This window comes from Salvelinus namaycush, chromosome 31 (genome assembly GCF_016432855.1).
Source record: "Salvelinus namaycush isolate Seneca chromosome 31, SaNama_1.0, whole genome shotgun sequence".
Classification (NCBI taxonomy): Eukaryota; Metazoa; Chordata; class Actinopteri; order Salmoniformes; family Salmonidae; genus Salvelinus; species Salvelinus namaycush.
In genome coordinates, this window is record NC_052337.1 from 34,121,579 (window position 1) to 34,141,846 (window position 20,268).

Below are 20,268 nucleotides of genomic sequence, written 5' to 3' on the forward strand. Positions count from 1 at the left end.
GTTGCCACAAAGTTGGAAGTATAGAATCGTCTAGAATGTCATTGCATGCTGTATCGTTAAGATTTCCCTTCACTGGAAGTAAGGGGCCTAGCCTGAACCATGAAAAACAACCCCAGACCATTATTTCTCCTGCACCAAACTTTTTGGCACTATGCATTGGGGCAAGTATCGTTGTCTTGGCATCTGCCAAACCCAGATTTGTCCATTGGACTGCCAGATGGTGAAGCGTGATTCATCATTCCAGAGAACGCGTTTCCACTGTTCCAGAGTCCAATGGCGGTGAGCTTTACACCACCCCAGCCAACGCTTGGCACCGCGCATGGTGATCTTAAGCTTGTGTTCGGCAGCTCGGCCATAGAAACCAATTTCATGAAGCTCCCGACGAACACTTATTGTCCTGACGTTGCTTCCAGAGGCAGTTTGGAACTAGGTAGTGTGTTGCAACCGAGGACAGACGTTCTGTGAACTTGTCTGGCCTACCACATCGCGGCTGATCCGTTGTTGCTCCCAGACATTTCCACTTCACAATAACAGTACTTACAGTTGAACGGGGCAGCTCTAGCAGGGCTGAAATTTGACGAACTGACTTATTGGAAAGGTGGAATCCTATGGCGGTGGCACAGCTCTTCGGTAAGGCAATTCTACTGCCAATGTTTGTGCATGGCTGTGTGCTTTATTTTATACACCTGTCAGCAACGGGTGTGGCTGAAATGGCCAAATCCACTAATTTAATGGGGTGTCCACATACTTTTGTATATATATATAGTATATTACCTTCAGTCAACTTGTGCAATACCTTAGGAGATGAAGCAGATTGGGTTCTTCATTTCACCATAGTTCTCCAGTACAGTTAAGCCATCACGTGTTTGTACAGTAAATAACACAACCGGGGAAAGCGAGCTGGTGAGTCCATAGCGTTCTATATCTATCGGCGAGTCAGTTGTGCGACGCACATGAGATGAAGTTACACTTGTATGCAATTCACTACTAAATGTTTGCCATCAGTTATCTAATAATGGTGATCTGCCAGAAGTCAAATGACATTGCCAGAGCTGTGCAGCTGCCATTTTCTCCCCCTGTGCTTCCTACTAGTGTTTTTTTTCTACCATCTGCTCTGTACAGGCCTACACATGCTGCTCTTTCTTCAAAGGCATGCATCACAACTTTGGTCATTTGCATAATTTCTCTCGTTCAACTTTCTCTTGTAAATGACCACACTCACCGAAAAGGACATTCGGTAGCTACTAGCTAATCCTGTATGACTTGATGAACTGGATTCATCTACCATTGCAATTAGTTTGTTCGTTTTTGCTCGTTAGCATTCAGCTAACAGTGTCTGTGATTTGAGCTTTTATTGTCTTTTTAGTGCCCCCTTGTGTGCTATGCCAGTAATACCATAAATCCTGGTATGAGCGCAGGACAATATGAAAATCTCTGTCACCCTGCCCTTCACTGTGAGATGACCGGAGTAGGGACTAGGCTGTAATCCAGGCCCAGTATAGCATAAATCCCAGGATTCAGGTCATAGGCCAATCTAAGAAAGTGCTGAGTGAACATTACTGCCACACACCCTTCGACCCAGGTTTAACACACAATAGACATATACCTGGTCAATTTGACATTACATTCATGAATATTCAACATGCAGTTTTTTGTTGATAATCTGAAAGCATTTCGTTGGGAGGTTTTCTTCCACTTCTACCTGTATGCTGCCCTGTAATCCTTAATGACAAGCAGAACAATGGCAGAATTTTACTTATGTTATGTAGGCTAATAACACTGTTTAATGTTAATTAGGCTTTCTCAATGCTATTAGTGAGCTATATCGTGACACTCACAATGGTTGTGTGTGTGTGTGTATATAAAAATCTGCAACAGCCATAAAAAAGATGGCTTAAAATGTGTTCCTCTGTACAACTCGGTACTGCAACTGTGCCATAATAATGTATATGGGTCAGAAGATTGGTGGAAACTGCTGAGAGTTAGTGCTGGCTAAGAGGCTTTATTTCCAGATGAGTCATGAGCTGGATACTGCCTGGAGATGACGGGAATTTCAGCAGCAAATTATACTGTGGAGCTAATATCAAGACAATACATTCCCAAAATAGAAAAATGATTCACATTGACCAGGGGTGATTTAAACCTTGTTCACATTGGCAGTTTGAAGTGACTAATCCAATGATTTTGCATATCTGAGTCAAATCTGTCTATTTCAAGCCATATTTCAAACCACCTTCGGGGCTTTAAAGTCAGATGTGGATTCCTGGCCATGCGACTTGTCTGAACGGTCAAATCTGATTTATTTGCCCTAAAATGTTTTTTAGACATATTTGGCATATCTTGTTGCTTGCTAGCTACTCTGTTGACAGTTTGATAAAAACATGACATGGTAGCTACCTAGCTTGTTAATTGTTTACAAACAGCCTGGTACAGCAACTGCACCACCCTCAACCGCAAGGCTCTCCAGAGGGTGGTGCGGTCTGCACAACGCATCACCGGGGGCAAACTACCTGCCCTCCATGACACCTACAGCACCCGATGTCACAGGGAGGCCAAAAAGACAACCACCCGAGCCACTGCCTGTTCACACCACTATCATTCAGAAGGCGAGGTCAGTACAGGTGCATCAAAGCTGGGACTGAGAGATTGAAAAACAGCTTCTACAGTTGGAGTCGGAAGTTTACATACACCTTAGCCAAATACATCTAAACTCAGTTTTTCACAATTCCTGACATTTAATCCGAGTAAAGATTCCCTGTTTTAGGTCAGTTAGGATCACCACTTTATTGTAAGAAGTGAAATATCAGAATAATACTAGAGAGAATGATTTATTTCAGCTTGTATTTCTTTCATCACATTCCCAGTGGGTCAGAAGTTTACATACACTCAATTAGTATTTGGTAGCATTGCCTTTGAATTGTTAACCTGGGTCAAACAATTCAGATAGCTTTCCACGATAAGTTGGGTGAACAGAGCTGACAGAGCTGGTGTAACTGAGTCAGGTTTGTAGGCCTCCTTGCTCGCACACGCTTTTTCAGTTCTGCCCACAAATTTTCTATAGGATTGAGTTCAGGGCTTTGTGATGGGCACTCCAATACCTTGACTTTATTGTCCTTAAGCCATTTTGCCACAACTTTGGAAGTATGCTTGTGTCATTGTCCATTTGGAAGACCCATTTGCGACCAAGCTTTAACTTCCTGACTGATGTCTTGAGATGTTGCTTCAATATATCCACCAAATTTTCCTGCCTCATGATGCCATCTATTTTGTGAAGTGCACCAGTCCCTCCTGCAGCAAAGCACCCCCACAACATGATGATGCCACCCCAATTCTTCACAGTTGGATGGTGTTCTTCGGCTTGCAAGCCTCCCCCTTTTTCCTCCAAACATAACGATGGTCATTATGGCCAAACAGTTACATTTTTGTTTCATCAGACCAGAGGAAATTTTTCCAAAAAGTACGATCTTTGTCCCCATGTGCAGTTGCAAACCGTAGTCTGGCTTTTTTATGGCGGTTTTGGAGCAGTGACTTCTTCCTTGCTGAGTGGTCTTTCAGGTTATGTCGATATAGAACTCGTTTTACTGTGGATATACATACTTTTGTACCTGTTTCCTCCAGCATCTTCACAAGGTCCTTTGCTGTTGTTCTGGGATTGATTTGCACTTTTCGCACCAAAGTACGCTCATCTCTAGGAGACAGAACGTGTCTCCTTCCTGAGCGGCATGACGGCTGTGTGGTCCCATGGTGTTTATACTTGCGGAATATTGTTTGTACAGATGAACGTGGTACCAGGCATTTGGAAATTGCTCCCAAGGATGAACAGGACCTGTGAAGGTCTACAATTCTTTTTCTGAGGTCTTGGCTGATTTCTTTTGATTTTCACATGATGTCAAGCAAAGAGGCACTGAGTTTGAAGGTAGGCCTTGAAAAACATCCACAGGTACACCTCCAATTGACTCAAATTATATCAATTAGCCTATCAGAAGCTTCTAAAGCCATTACATAATTTTCTGGAATTTTCCAAGCTGTTTAAAGGCACAGTCAACTTAGTGTATGTAAACTTCTGACCCACTGGAATTGTGATTAAATGAAATTATCTGTCTGTAAACAATTGTTGAAGAAATTACTTGTGTCATACACAAAGTAGATGTCCTAACCGACTTGCCAAAACTAACCGACTTGCCAAATCTGCTAACCATGTGTATGTGACCAATAAAATTTGATTTGATTTGAACACATTAGTGAATGAGCTGGAAAGATAAACGGCTACTGTGGCTATCAAAATTTTGTTGGGGGGATAAACTTATCCTTTGAGCCTTGAAAAGAGTTCTCACACTGTGATTAGGGAACATTCAAAGCAACTGGGAAATGTCCATGGCGGGCTTTGTTGTCACATAACTTGCTACAACTTCTGTGTGATAGGAAGCACGAGCACCACCACCAATCAGCCTACACCACCGTGCACACCCGTCGTTACTATGATAACTAGCTTAGCCATGTCAGCAAACGACTGCTGTCTAAACACACACATCTGATTTGGTCGCTTGTAACTTCCTGTTTGGAAAGTCAGTATTCCAAAACAAAACTGATTTGAGAATTAAGGCCTGCAGCATGAACAAGGCTTTAGATACTTTGGCCCAACCTCTGTCCATATCTATGAAAACAATAGGATACAATGGATATTTAAATTATGTTTCCTATTATATAAAACTAACAAGATATCATTAGACGAAATGCATCCTTAAAAATAAATGTACTTTATTTTGGTCATTGTAGACAAAACACATACATTGAGCTTCAGAATTTGTCATATCTACGCTAAAGTATTTTTAACAGCAAATTGTGGAATTAAAATGTTTGTTGCAATGTTTAATGATGTGGAATTGAAAAGATAAAGCACATAATTACTGCTTCTAATAAAAGGGTCCTTAATATTTCCCTTCATGCTATAATGTCGGCACAGATAGAACATAACAGTAATGTTGCACTGACACTCATAGAGGAAATGAAGTGTTAATCATCTGAAAAAAATATACTATTATTGAAATATATTTACAGGAGAAGACTATTTACAATTGATTCCATCTATAAAAGCATAGGTACCCCATTGACAGTGGGGCTGCTGTAAGAGCATGATTATCCTCTGTTCATAATGAACACTAAGAGATTCTATGGATCCAGTGAGTAGGCTCAAGAGTAACAGAATCAAGGCCACTGGCTTCAATCACTCTACCGAGGGATTGGACTTTGACCGCTATTCGCAGTGGACTGGACCATATAAAAATCCATCCAATATTGTTAGATATACATATATTGAGACATACTGTATCTTGTTTTTACCCTAAAACTATGTCTCTTTCAAATATTCAAAAATAAACAGTGAACAGTTGCATGGAGAGAACGATGGGTTTGTCAAAATGAAGCATTTCTAGTTAACCGTTGATAGCCAGGGACAGACCTTCCTGAAAATGTCAACTCCTTTCTCTCCTATCTCAGAACAATAAATGATCATGTACACACACAGAAAATATACTTGTTTTCAACTGCCTGACTGCAGTCATTCTATAACAGCACCTCTTACATTGCTGTACTAAAAGTACTACACCCCATTATTTCACCCAACACAGCATGGGACAATAGTAATATACCGCAAAACCATCACTTAGCATCCCACAGCAAGGGGTCACATTACCTTGTAATGAAGTGGAACCATAAAACATACTTCTTATGGCATATGTGGATGCTAGCCCTATACCCTAGTATTGCATAATCTACTTTTGATTACCATTTAAAGTAACTGTCCAGAGAAAATCTCACTTAAAAGCTCATTCTGTTAACTCATACTAATAATGTTGTTGACTCGTCCTATTCTCGTACTCGTGGCCAAAGCATGAATAAAAGAAAAAATACTTAAACCCCAGCTCAAAAATGCTTGCTATTTCCTCATTTAACATGTCACGTTGGGTCATTGGCTGAGCTGGCCAATCAGCTGTTTACTTGTCATTCATATTTTTATGACCGGTATATGCCACACCATTCTGTTGTTGGGGTACGCCCACACCCTTCAAATGCAGAAAAGCTTATTTTTAACTACCATTTCTTGGAAGGAAAACTATTTCACTCATTTTGTATTTAATTATAGGTCATATTTCATAGAAATCTGGAAAAGCTGGACAGTTATGTAAATGACGACTGACTGGAAGGAGTAAAGAACAATGTAAGTCACGGTTATTACACTGTTATTATAACATACATAAAAGTCAAGTTGGATCCTTGATGAATCCACCAACATTTTGTAAAGTGTTATTTAAAGGTAGACTCAGCGTTCGGGTCAATTTCCGCAACAACTAAGAGTGTTGAAGCGCGAGGCTCAATTTAACAGCATGAAGCAAACCCAGGTACAGATGCAAGGATGGGATCTTGCATCTCGCTCATCTCTATCTGCGGTGCTGCTCGTGGCAACGTCATTTCGTTGAGTCTACCTTTAATGTGATAACTCTAAAAACAAGCCTACTTGTTTTAAGAATCTATGTCCTTACAACAAATAACAGCGTAAAATATTAATGTAAAACAAAAAAGTATCCCTGTGCATTTCATACAGTATTCTGTACGAAAATGGTAGTTAAGAAACAGTAACCTGTTTTAAAACGAAAAGCAATCATAATAAGCTACGTTTATACCCGGGGTGCTAACATGTGTACTTTGTTCTGATCTTGTCCACATTCTGATTTTTCCCACAATTTTAGACAAATGCAGTCATAGGTCAGCTCTTCCTGACCACCTCCAGAGGTAGTCAGACACACATTGTGTCTGGATATCTACGAAGTGTCGACTGATCTGCACAGTGAAGCCATTTAAATAATCATTATTTTGGCCTCTAAAATCATTGACAGGTGGCACCATTGACCTCTGCCATGTGTCTTCAAATAAATAAATATTATTTGGAAAGAATATCTGGGAAATAATTGCATACAGGTAGGAACCAGGAAATCTGGTCACAATGCAGACACAGTGGATGGATAAGAGACACACTTTAATGCCATATGTCTGAAAATGTGGCCACAATCAGAATGTGGACTAGATCAGGACAAAGAACGTATGTTGGCACCTGGTTTAAACAGGGCTTTAGTGTCATATTAATGACATTATACATACATATGGAAACATTTTAGAAGTTGTTGACTTCTTGTTCCTTTAATTGGTCAATAAAAACCTTCAGGAACCTACTGTACATACGTTAAAAAAGTTAGTACAAACAAAAATGAACTCCACTAAGACCATGAAGGATTCCTCAGAATGTCGTGAAGCATAGTGAAAGGGGTAACTTCCAAAATGTGGATATGCCAATGCAACTAATGATAACTGCTCTTCAGTTGAAGGCAGGAAATTGACTGTTGTGGCCATAATGTGCCAACATGGGTCTGGAACCAGAAGGTCCAACGGCCTTGCTGATAAGGAGTCCCTCTGGCTCTTCTCTAAAGTTCTGATGCTGTGAGGGGAGGCTGTCCTTCCACAGCTGTTCTGAGGTGAGGCTGGTCCTGCCCCGGCCGGCAGTAAGACTGTGTGGCTGTGATGTATCCTGGAGTGACCTACCTCCAAAACAGGTCCTGAGCTTTAGCACACTGAGCACGTCTTGGACCCTTTACATAGCAAGAATACAAAAAAACAATACATGTTTAAGGATAATCTGTATTACTTTTAATGCACAGACAAAATGCCCTCTAAACTAGAGAGCAATAGTATATCCTCCACTCTGACCTGACTGGGCTTTCAGGATGGCCTGTTGTGCCTCATACTCTTCCTGCTTGGCCTTCCACTCCTTCCTGTTGTTCAGCATACCATCATACATCGGCTGGATGGCCGGATGGAAGCGGGACAATTCCTGACGGATAAACAACAAAACAAAAACTTGAGAGCTCTATTTCTGTCAGTCAAGCCATCTAACCAAATAATGCTTGTCTGAATGGCAACGATTTGTGCATTTGGTCATTCCACACATCCAATAGAAGGTATGCCGACTATTTCACCAAACACTAAGATCTATTGATTCATGGTTTACTTTGTGCTTAGCAATAACTGTGAAGCTGAGTGATGTAGCTAGTCTGAAGGAGTGGTAGTACATGCGGTAACGTTACCTTGTAGACAAATGTGCAGACAAAGTCAATGAAACCACACTGCAGCTTGGGCAGTTCACCAGCGCAGTTTCTGTCCATCATTGTCTGGATGAAAAGGAGGGAGAAACATGATTTCACACACACACACACACGCACAAAAAAAAACATAGTTCTTCATCAGGCATCTTGGATAATGTAAAAATGTAGGTGGATATCCGAAGAACAGACACACACACACACACACACACACGTTGATATACTCACAATGGGTTGTTTTTCAAGAACTTCTCTTTCCAAGTCACCCTGCACCCAGAACTCAGCTGCTTCAGACAGCGCCACCTGGAACGAAGCCAGGTAGTCCAATGTATTTCACTATATTGGACAGCTTAATTCACTTACAGAAACACACAAGCATCTGCTAAAATGTCGTATATATAATCAAGGGAGGTTCTCACCTTGCTTTGTACCTCCCATGGCTTAGTGAGGGCTGACAAGTCACATGCTGTCATCATCATGGCCCTTTGAGTGGAATTATTGAAGGTTCAGCATAAAATAGAAATGCTAAAATAAGATCCAATGTGCATGTTATAATCCTACATATTCCCCTATCACTACTATCCTCCCCCTACCATGAACTGCACTCACAGGACAATCTCTTTCCTGGTAGTCTCCAGGGACATCCAGTCCACCCACTTCTTCTCATCTTCGTAGGTCTTTGATAGGTCGACAATCTTCTGGAACATTGTTCGCTTCCTGGTGACATTGGAAAATGTCCAAACAGAGATTTATACATCCAGTTAAAGTTATAAGCAGTGCATTGTGAAATCTTGTTCCCTCAACTTTACAGGACGAAGTAGGCTTGATCGTCGTATCTAAATCTGTGCTTTAATATGCAGAAAAAGAGTCCACATTGACAACAATACATTCTTCCTAAGATCTGTATGGGGAATACAATATGTATTGCAGTTAAGTAAATACAGATGTAGGATTTTAATTTGATCACTCTTTTGTTGCGGAGAATTTTCCTGCACAGCACGAAATGCAAACTTGTAGTGAATTCAAGCTTTATAAAGTCTTCTAAAGTTTGTAATTTCCACTTTAAAATGTCAGACTAGAATTTCCCTGACAAATAATGTATATACCCCTACAAAAAATATGCATAAATTATAATACACATAATAATTTATATTTTCTGTTGCTGCAGGATTATTTTCCTGCTGTAGCAAACTTAATTGAATTGGAGTTGCAAGTCTTACTTGAAATAGAGTTGCAAGTCTGTTGCAATGATGGCAATGTCCATAAGGTGGATGGCATGCTCATTCTGTCTTCTGTTGAGATTCTGGTAGATATTCAAGGACTGGGGGGAGGATGGAGGAGTTAGACTAGCATGTGATCAACATGGAAGCATAAAGTACAAATAAATCAATAATTGACAAAAAATGTTCTACTGTAGTAGTGAATGTTTATGGCTGAGATACAAAACCCTTACGTACCTCGTCTGCCAGAAGGAACTTGCTAAATTCTAGATGATGCCTCTCCAGGACGGATGAGCCGTGAAGCTTGGCAAGTGGGTTACCAGATCTGTTTGTGAGGGGAGACCAGACCAGACACTGTAAAGAGCTCATCATAAGCCATTCATCACACAAAGCTAATCAAGGTGCTTCTCTACATGCATGGCCTCAGTTACGACAAGAGAGTGAGTAAAAGAAGAGACCCATAGATAATTTAAGGACTGGTTGCACGGATGTAGGATCCTAATTTGATCACTCTTTTGTTGCTGAGAATTTTCCTGCACTTTCCTGCAATTTTCCTGTGATTTACATAAATTCACTGAAAACCCACACTAACACACCCACACTAACGCACACTAACAGTATTGCACTTTTCATGTAACATACTTTTGGCCAGCTAATAGCCTAACCACCGATCAAGCAACATAGTGGACTAAATCATAATCATTATGTTGCTGTGACAATACTGGTCAAATGAAGATCCAACATCAGTACCAACTTTCAGAAAGCAGCGTAAAAAGAGAGCAGCGATTCCCAGGAATACTCACTTCACCTGGTAGAGGTTGTTGGTGCCCCTGTGGTCGATATCATGGAGGAAAGCAGATGTGATCATTGCCATCACCTCCAGATCTGTGTAGTATCTCTTCATGTTCCCTGTCTGACACAACAAAATACAGCAGTTTGACTTTCAGAATTAGAGATCTTTCAATCATGTCTTCAGTTAACATGTTTTCTTACTTGACAAAAAAACTTAAGGTACATTACTGAGGTGTAAGCATTCCTACCGTCAACAGTGTGAACATGGTCTGTCCGACATTGAAACCGTGGCGCCAGTTGTGATAGGGCATTTTCCTGTAGCCTTTGCTGACAGAGTACATGAAGCGTACCAGAACCTGTTGAAATAAATAAAGATGCCTGTTGGTTTTCATAGGATTCGGAAGTGGAGCTGTAGAACTTTAGAGCATATACAGATAGTATGGGAGAGTAATAAAGTAACTAATGACAAACTGCACAGAAATTATTCAGAATGAACACTTTCCCGGCACTGAAAGATGTTGCAGTACAGATCATGATTGCAACAAACCTCCTGTGGAACCTGGAACTTCTTGACCACTCCGACCTCATAGTACATCTGGATCCCACACATCACCAGCTCCAGCTCTGTGCAGTCAAAGTCAGAGAACCCGAACTCGTAGATCTCAAACTTCTTGGGGCCGGGCAGTTCTTTTTTCTGTATGATAATGCATGATTATTATGGCATTATTAACAAAAACTAAACATACAGATGTAGGATCTTAATTTTAGCTAGTTTGCTACAGCAGGAAAATAATCCTGCAGCAACAGGACATTTTAATTATTATGTTGATAATAATTCATGGGCATTTTTGTCGGGAAAATCAAGCCTTTTTAAACCTCAAGTACACTACACGTTTTACATTTCCTGCTACAGTGTGATCAAATGAAGATCCTATATCTATACAACCATATACATCTAGCTAGAGCTTTCAAATGCAGGCCTACTGTTCCAGTACTTAAATTTATACTCTAGTGACTAAATCAGAGATAATTCTACAACCTCAAGATTATGACCAAAATATAAGGTAGCAATACCAGAATCTGCAGGAACTCATCCTCTTCACAGTCACAGGGCTCTCTGTTGAAATACTGTCTGGTTTTCTAAGATACATAAAACAACAATGAGTGTGAAATATTAAAACAACACTTCTCTTGCAAAGGAGGTTAGATCTGTGTATATCTGTGAGCAAGGCTTCACCAGGATATTCTGTATTTCGTCATCACGGCACTTGACGTGGTAGAGCACCATGTCCTGAGCTATGTCTTTCCGGTTCTCTATCATTTTCATCCTGTCATAGGTGTCTGTGTTGAGGTGGGACCAGCCCAGGAAGTTAGTCATAGCCTGGGGAGACCGACAGAAACAATGTCATTCAGAGTAGGTTCACTCAGAAGCCAACATGGGTAGACAGACAATCACACTATCATTCAGAGTAGGTTCACTCAGGTCAATGTGGTGAAGAGAGTGGGAGGCATTTGACTGCCACAGTGCATTGTATAAATGAATGGTCTACACAAAAAATACAGAGAACAAGGCTTTATAGAGCCATTTGACTTGATGACTTCTCTGTGAAGAGAGGAGTTGTTGAGAAGACAGTTGTGTGCTGTAAAGTACCTCCATTAGCTCCTCATCCTGCTGATCGAATGGTTTCCCATCTTTCCTGTTGTAGAATGTAGCCACGCCCACAATATCTTCTGTCATGTTGACGATTGGCATGGACAGCACATTCTTTATGGTCCAACCACTATCATCCAAGGGTTCTGACTGTATTATGGGAAGACACAAGGTAAATGGTCAATGGGAATTATGCAAGTTGCTAAACGTTTTGCTAAAACCACATACAAGGATACTTGATTTTATAAGGAAGCAAATGTACCTGAAACTTGAACATCTCCTCTGTTGCGGGATTTATGATGTTACATATCTAGATATTCAAAATAAAGAGTACAGCATCAACACACATGCAAATCATGGCAATTTGAACATTGCGTTATTTTCAAGTAAATTCCAAATTCTGAGAGCATTTCGAACACTTGCTATTGGAATGCCAGTTAAAAAACTTACAAGACCAGTTTCGGCCACATATGTGGGAAGTCCAGTACACAAAACCCAGTGTTCTGGAGTGGGACTCCTGTTGACAACACAGTCAGACAACACACACTGATTATTCCGCTATACAGTATCAAACACAGACCTGGGTTCAAATACTATTTGAGATATCGCAATCACTTTAACATACATTCAAAGTAAGTATTCAGAAATATCATATTTGAAAAGACAAGTAGTTGAACATTTTAATGTGTTTGGAAATACATTTGGAAATAATTAGAAAGATGTACATACACAGACTAAAATACACTCCCTTGCGTTTAACCCAGGTATTTGAAAATCCTCTAAAATACAATTTGGTAGACTTTTTGGTCTTTACAAATAACCATTCAAATACTCAAATAAAAGTACTTGTTTTGGGCTGTGTATTTAAAAATACTCAAATACACAGAAAAAATATTTATAATACCAACTACTCAAATGCACATGTATTGGAACCCAGGTCTGATAATACAGGGTTGAAACTACTTCCACTATACAAAAGTGAGATAAACTTACGCGATAACTTTGATGTCCTCTTTTCCATGCAAAATATAATCAATGACTTTGTAGAATATGACTTCCTAGAATCACAGATAACAAAAAAATTATAATCACACACCACAAATGCAACATTGTAGAAACAAAGGCAAAAAGGTAAAGACCAGTTCATAGGATAATAAGTAGATAGTTGTGAACACTTACTCTGCCATCAGGGGTAAGAGGTCCAGAGTAAGGGGGCTGGTCTCCCATCAACACTGGCCAGATGTCAAAGAACTCCTATAGGAACAAAGCAATAACACAGATGGATTGTCAGACACAGCATATTAATAATATTACAGAGCCTCAGTGGCGGTTCTAGCTTGTATGGCTCCCTGGGCAAACCCCCCCATTAGTACTGTACAAAGTTAGAGGTGCGCCCATTCCCCCGGTCCCCCTACCTCAGGCTTCCAGTGGGGAGACCTGAGGTCAACCTACCCCAGCCTCCCTCCCCATCTCGTACTTCTGAGTGGGAGACCTTCCCAGGCAGTAGCCTGCCAAGCTCACAAACTAGAATCATGGCACCCACTACCACAGTCCCACACGGTGACATGATATCATTGATGTGGTGTGCAAATGAGCGATAGAAAACCGATCGCGTAAATGTCACCATTCCAAAACATTTTGTGCGGGTGCCCTGTGCCGCCCCCGGCAAGATGCCGTCCCGGGCGGCTGCCCATGTCGCCTATACCTGCAGAGCCTTCAGAAAATAATCATACCCCTTGATTTATTCCACATTTTGTTGTTTTACAGCCTGAAATCAAAATGGATTAAATATATTATTACACACAACACCCCATAATGACAAAGTGAAAACTTGTTTTTAGACATTTTTGCAAATGTACTGAAAATGAAATACAGAAATATCTCATTTACATAAGCATTCACACCCCTGAGTCAATACATGTTAGAATACCTTTGGCAGTGATTACAGCTGTGAGTCTTTCTGGGTAAGTCTCTAAGAGCTTTACACATCAGGGTTGTGAAATATTTGCTAGACAACCATTTTCAAGTCTTGCAATAGATTTTCAAGCCAATTTATGTCAAAACTGTAACTCAGCCACTCAGGAACATTCACTGTCTTCTTGATAAGCAACTCTAGTGTAGATTTGGCCTTGTTTTTTAGATTATTATCCTGCTGAAAGATGAATTCATCTCCCAATGGAAATCAGACTGAACCAGGCTTTCCTCTAGGATTTTGCCTGTGCTTAGCTCTATTCAGTTTATTTTTTATCCTGAAAAACTCCCCGGTCCTTAACGATTACAAGCATGCCCATAATATGAAGCCTTGTTGCCAACAGGATGCATGTTTTGGAATATTTTTATTCTATACAGATGTTGTTATTTTCACTCTGTGGATTAGGCTAGTATTGTGGAGTAACAACAATGTTGCTGATCCGTCCATAGTTTTCTCCATCCTCCTTACTGAATTTCATAAAAATGTAAATAGTGAAACATTAACAAGTTATCCTTTTTAGATTAAACTATACTAAATATATTCACGTCACCAAATAATTGATTAAAACACACTGTTTTGCAATGAAGGTCTACAGTAGCCTCAACAGCATTCTGTAGGGTAGCACCATGGTGTAGCTGGAGGACAGCTAGTTTCTGTCCTCCTCTGGGTACATTGACTTCAATACAAAACCTAGGAGGCTCATGGTCCTCACTCCCTTCCATAGACTTACATAGTATTTATGACAACTTCCCGGAAGACATCCTTCAACCTATCAGAGCTCTTGCAACATGAACTGACATGTTGTCCACCCAATCAAAGGATCAGAGATTGATTATAGTACTGAAAGTAGGTGTGCCGACATGGCCATACTTGTATTCGTAATCGTATCCGTAACTTGACAGTTGATTGTCGGATCGGATGATACTTGCGATCTGAAAAAACAGAAGTGTTTTAATATGCCTAAATAGATGTTGGCCAAATTCCTGCAAAGAAGCTACAGATTCAGAGCAGCGCGCGGAGGGGGGTGTGTGTGTGTGTGTGTGTGTGTGTGTGTGTGTGTGTGTGTGTGTGTGTGTGTGTGTGTGTGTGTGTGTGTGTGTGTGTGTGTGTGTGTGTGTGTGTGTGTGTGTGTGTGTGTGTGTGTGTGTGTGTGTGTGTGTGTGTGTGTGTGTGTGTGTGTCTGGCCTCAATTTGCTGCTGGCAGCCAAGTTTGTCACTCAGTCAGAATCCGCATCAGCATTTAATATTTTTTCCCTACCCTTGCCCCACTTGTGAGATATTATGCACATTGATAGCTTGATAGCAAACGTCCTCACCATGTGATTTATCATAGTAGCAGCCAGGCAGCAGCAATCTAAATGATCAGCTCAAAAAGAGGAAAACTGATCGGGTGAAATTGTGAAGCGAGTGGATGGAGAAATATAGTTTCCCTCTATCCAATCAGAACCGCAGGATCAACGTACAGCCTGCCCTTCTCTTTACAGACAGCCAGTTGAGTTATTTAGACCACGTAGAACCTCGCACATGACTGACTGACATGAGAAAGATGCGTGCTGGCATCTGAAAATTACTTTTTCCCGATCATGGATGAATACAAAAAATACTCTGATCATAATCGTATACAGAAAATTGCCCATATCCATTATGATACTCGTTTTCTCCGACTACTCGGCACACCCCTAACTGAAAGCGTAAGCTACAGTTAGCTAGCACTGTAGTGCATGTGGTGAGGTGAGTAATTGAAACAAATAAAGAGAAAGATAATATTTTAACAGTTTTGATCAAATACATTTCTTTAAAAATGAAGGAGAAGCAAGCGAGAGACAGAGAGAGAGCTATATTTCGTTGTATTTTTCTTTCACTTTCACTTGGCTAGCAAATGCTGCTAGCTAGTTTATCCTACTCAAAAACCCGGCTCAAACAGAGCGGGATGCTATGTTAGCTAATTGGCTATATCTATCCAACACTGGAACTCTTCCAAGTCAAGGTAAGCGTTTGGTTTTATTCATTTATATCCACCAGGGCCTGCCGGTGTAACTGCTAAACTGCTTGCTGACTGTACACTGTACTGCATGATTGTAGCAGGTTAACGAACACATTAGTTCTAGTAGCTATGTTAGCTAGCTATGACGTTAGCTAATATGGAGATAACGATGTAGGCTGTGTGTAGCGTTTAGCGGTTATGATATTACGTTTTTTTCCTCCTGGTCACAGACAGCTGATGTGTTGTTCACTGAAGTCCACAAGCAAAAGGAAAAGGTGAGAGGAGAGCACATAGATGCAAGAAGGAATTCTACAAGCAAAATGATCATGCTGTTTGTATGTGGCTGCTATGAAGTGAACTGTGTTCGCGTGTGATCAGGAATTTATTAATTCCACTGATTCTGTTGAAAAACGTTTCTTAAACGGAAGCAAACGGAATGAAACAGGGATAAACATACCTGAATTTGTCTAATAGAAACTCTTGTTTGCAACTGTTGGACTAATGATTACACCCTAGATCAGCAAGATGCAGGCAAGAGTGTGCATGGCAGTGTTGAATGTGTCACTGTCTGTCACCTTGATTACTTTATTTTTTCTCTCGACCTGTGCACCTACGTTGCAAACTTTCATTCATAGGCTAGGTTGTAGCAACCTCATGATGGGTATAGGGACAATTTTAGTATCATGTAGTAGCCTAAACCTATCAATTTTACATTGAGCTGGGTGAATGGAATATGAATGACAGTCATCCAATATGCTGTAATATAAATAAGGCCATGCTCATAAAAAAAATATCGACCTCGCTCATATTAAATGCCACCGACCGCCACTGAACTTCACTATTCTCAAAGGGATATTCAATGTCTGCTTTTTTTATTTTTACCCATCTACCAATAGGTGACCTTAGTTGCGAGGCATTGGAAAACCTCCCTGGTTGAATCTGTGTTTGAAATTCATTGCTCGATTGAAGGACCTTAGAGATAATCAATCGTCTGTGTGGGTTACAGAGACGAGGTAGTCGTTCAAAAAACATTTTAAACACTAGTATTACACACAGAGTGAGTCCATGCAGCTTATTATGTCACTTGTTAAGCAAACTTTTACTCCTGACGTATTTAGGTTTGCCAAAACAAAGGGGATGAATACTTATTAACTCAAGACATTTCCGCTTTTCATTTTTAATTAATTTGTAAACATTCTAAAAACATAATTCCACTTTGACATTATTGGGTATTGTGTGTAGGCCAGTGAACAAAAATCTCAGTTGTATCAATTTTAAATTCAGGCTGTAACACAACAAAATATGCAAAATGTCAAGGGGTCTGAGTACTTTCTGAAGGCACTGCAGTGCCATAGGTGCAAAATATTAACAAATACTGCTAGAGCTACAGTATTACTAGAGGAGACCCATAACAACTATTCTTTATGATGACTAAATGGCTGGATCATTCTTGAATTGCGGTGACATTTACTGTACGTCCCTCACCTTTGCAACCATGAAAAACACTTTAAAATCACACAGAGTTACATATCACACATAAACTGTTCATCAATGATAAAACATAATGCAAGTCCTTTCCTTTATATTGCAAAACGTTATGTTTGTGCATGGTTTAAAGTACTTAGGGCAAGCAAATTGTCTCGTTCCAGAAGTGATGAGTGGAGTTGTAGTGACATATTTGGGGATTTGGAGATACCTATTATTTTGAATGCAAGAAATTCAACAAAAGTATTTAATATATATTATAGATCAATAAAAACCTTAGAAGGCTTAAGACAATACCACAATTCAAGAATGGCCAGGCTACATGCAGACAGTGTCACCCACCTTCTCCTTGGTCATGTCCAATAGGCCCACAGAGTACCTGTCACAGTTCAGGTACGCCCGCACTGTATACAGGGCTTTGTGGAACTGTCTCTCAATGTCTGTCAGCTCCTCAAACACCTTGTTAGCGGACCACAACAGGACCTATACCCGACAGAAAAACAACCACGAAGGATCAGCTAATAACCAGTTGGTTAATATATCAATAAAGGTGTGAAAGCAACAAAAACAATAGCCTTTTTTTGTGTGTTCACCATATTGTCATCTACAACTAGTAATTCCTCTGAATATCAGTACAGACAGCAGACTCACCTGTCCTTTTCGAGTCTCACAGTTGTACAGGTAGTTCAGCTGGTAAATCTTCAGGTTCAAAGTGGCTATTCTGAGATACTTCAAAAAAAGCTGGGGGATCAAAAATATGAATTATTGTTAAAGAGAAATACATGCATCGAGGTGTAATCAAGGTGGTAGAGGAAAGACGAGAGGGAGTATTTGAAAACATCAGGTGTGAATGTGACCTTCCTCTTCATTGAGGCAGCAATGGCACAGTTTGTATGTGTTCCCTGTGCTTGTTTGATGGACATGTTTGTGTTCAACAACATCAGTCAGTGTTTATATGCTGCATACGCTTTGTGTAAATAAACTTTGGGAAGGGGGAAACATGTTGATTACTCATCCCCAACTAATTCATGCAATAACCTCCTCTTAGTATTCCCATTGTGATACTGACACATGGACATGTGTAGATCCTATTCTCAGAGAGCCTTCATCCTCAGTACTCACATCCTCATCCTCAGCGGTGAAGTGTGGTCCAGTGGTCTTGTTCAGGGCCATGATCACAGCCACCACATCCTCTCCATTCATGATGGGCGAGGCTAAAATGTTCCTGGTCTTGTACTCTGTCAGGTCATCAACGAATGAGCTGAAGTGACTGCTCTGTATAGCAGAAAACAAGACAAATCACCGACATCAGAGATCCCACGTGGATGTGTTAAGACGGGTCTGTCTATAAGTCGGTACATGGCCTTGGTTTTGAGCCTTTTTTCAGTTGGCATATCATTATAGACCACAGATTAATACATGTTAACCTCTGGCATATTCAAAGATAAAACACAATTTATTAAAGAGATATAACTGCTCAGGTAAGAAGTACACTCCATTATCAAGAGTGAATGTAAATCTGGGCAATGTGAAGTATAAATGAATTTGAACCGTGTTAGCTTCCTGCTGACCCTAGTGTAAACGCCCCAGAACAGGTGCCCTAATCCCAGTTACAACAGGGGGTCAAGGGATATACAATAACTGGATTACATCTGTCAAGAGGATTTATATTGTCTCCAGATATACATTTAGAAGATCCCCACAGTACTGTATAGTTGCGATACCATTTTGTGTGTCACTGCGTTTTAGCAAAAAAACACAATTTTAACAATATGCGTACGTTCGGATAGGCACAGATTAAATAACTATTCACTTTTCTCTCTGGCTGAACATAAACGTGATACATCTATTTATTTTGCAATTGTTTGTTATTTTTGGCCGTTGGTACAGCTAGAAGATGATATCATGTAGGAGCGTATGACAAGGCCCTTGTAAAAGACTATTAACACAATCTCACTGGCTCCTAGCCTCTGGAACACTGTCTGTCCTCATCACTACCACAACGTTTATGCTTCATTTCCCCATCTGACTCTTACCTCATTGACATCTTTCAAATTGATGTGTTTCTTGGTCTGGGCCACATGTCCCACCACCCCAAGGTCCAGGGGGAAGACGATCTCATGGTCAGGGTGCACCACACAGTCGTCCAGCTCTGACTCTGTGGTGATGTTGAAGAGACGAGTGGCCAGCTCCGCGATGCCGTTCCTCTCCCGGTACATGAACAGGCTGCAGCGGTCAGCTTGGATCAGGGCGACAATCCTCTTCAGAATCTTAAACACCACTTTCTCCATGTTCACGTTCTCCTGCATTTCTTTGATCAGGTCGAACAGGATCTGGCCTTCCTCTATCTGGCCCAGCTCCTGTAACATCCCAAAATCCACCTTGGACTCGGAGATGCCTGCCATCACAGAGAGGGTCCCTGGTGTGAGCTTCTTGTTAAAGTAGCCCTGGGCGAAAGCCGGGTTCCCATCCAGGAACTTCTCAACATCTTCCTTCGTCGCACTCATCTTGGGTTAGGGATGTACTGGTTCTCCCCCAGTCCCAGTCTTCAAACCACGGTCTCTAAAAAGACGACAAAACCAATTATCTATTGATTACTAGCAAGTAAAAAAGAGGGCAAGTTCAAACTATGTAATCCCCAAACTCCCTAGAAAAGAGGGCAGGCACGTTAGTTAGGTCCTGGTGTGAACAGAGGAGATACTTGCAATGGCAGGAGAGGGAGGGCTGAGTCCAATCCCACTGTCATCAGCAAGCTTTTCTCTTAATAGTGTTGAAGGTGAGCCAGGATCTGCTCATGCAAAACTGATCAGGTGATCTCTATGAAGGAGGCCAACCCAGTCCTTTCATTGGCCGATTACCTCCTCTTCTTTCGCCCCTCGCCAGGTTTAGAAAACAAGCCTGAAGGAAAAGAGATCCGGACTCCCTCAAAGGAGTCACATGTCTGAAAGCAGTTAGCCTTAAGATGTCCCCCCATTTGGTTTGTCTCCAACTGTAGCCTGCTCTTGCCCCAGGTA

General features: G+C 40.8%; 1 protein-coding gene across 1 annotated transcript; it reads right to left on the reverse strand.

Annotated features, from left to right (window-relative positions):
- Nucleotides 1–4,736: 4,736 nt before the first annotated feature.
- On the reverse strand, nucleotides 4,737–19,761 carry LOC120026324 (rod cGMP-specific 3',5'-cyclic phosphodiesterase subunit beta-like). The gene is made up of 22 exons (XM_038971162.1): nucleotides 19,291–19,761; nucleotides 18,377–18,529; nucleotides 17,906–17,995; nucleotides 17,597–17,737; nucleotides 12,993–13,067; nucleotides 12,807–12,871; nucleotides 12,264–12,330; nucleotides 12,076–12,123; nucleotides 11,814–11,963; nucleotides 11,400–11,543; nucleotides 11,237–11,302; nucleotides 10,710–10,856; nucleotides 10,411–10,518; nucleotides 10,174–10,283; nucleotides 9,608–9,695; nucleotides 9,371–9,471; nucleotides 8,760–8,867; nucleotides 8,570–8,633; nucleotides 8,379–8,453; nucleotides 8,136–8,219; nucleotides 7,759–7,882; nucleotides 4,737–7,640 (listed from the first exon to the last, which is right to left on the reverse strand). Exons 1-22 carry the CDS (start codon nucleotides 19,759–19,761, stop codon nucleotides 7,615–7,617), a joined length of 2,505 nt encoding a protein of 834 aa, XP_038827090.1. The 3' UTR covers nucleotides 4,737–7,614.
- Nucleotides 19,762–20,268: the final 507 nt, after the last annotated feature.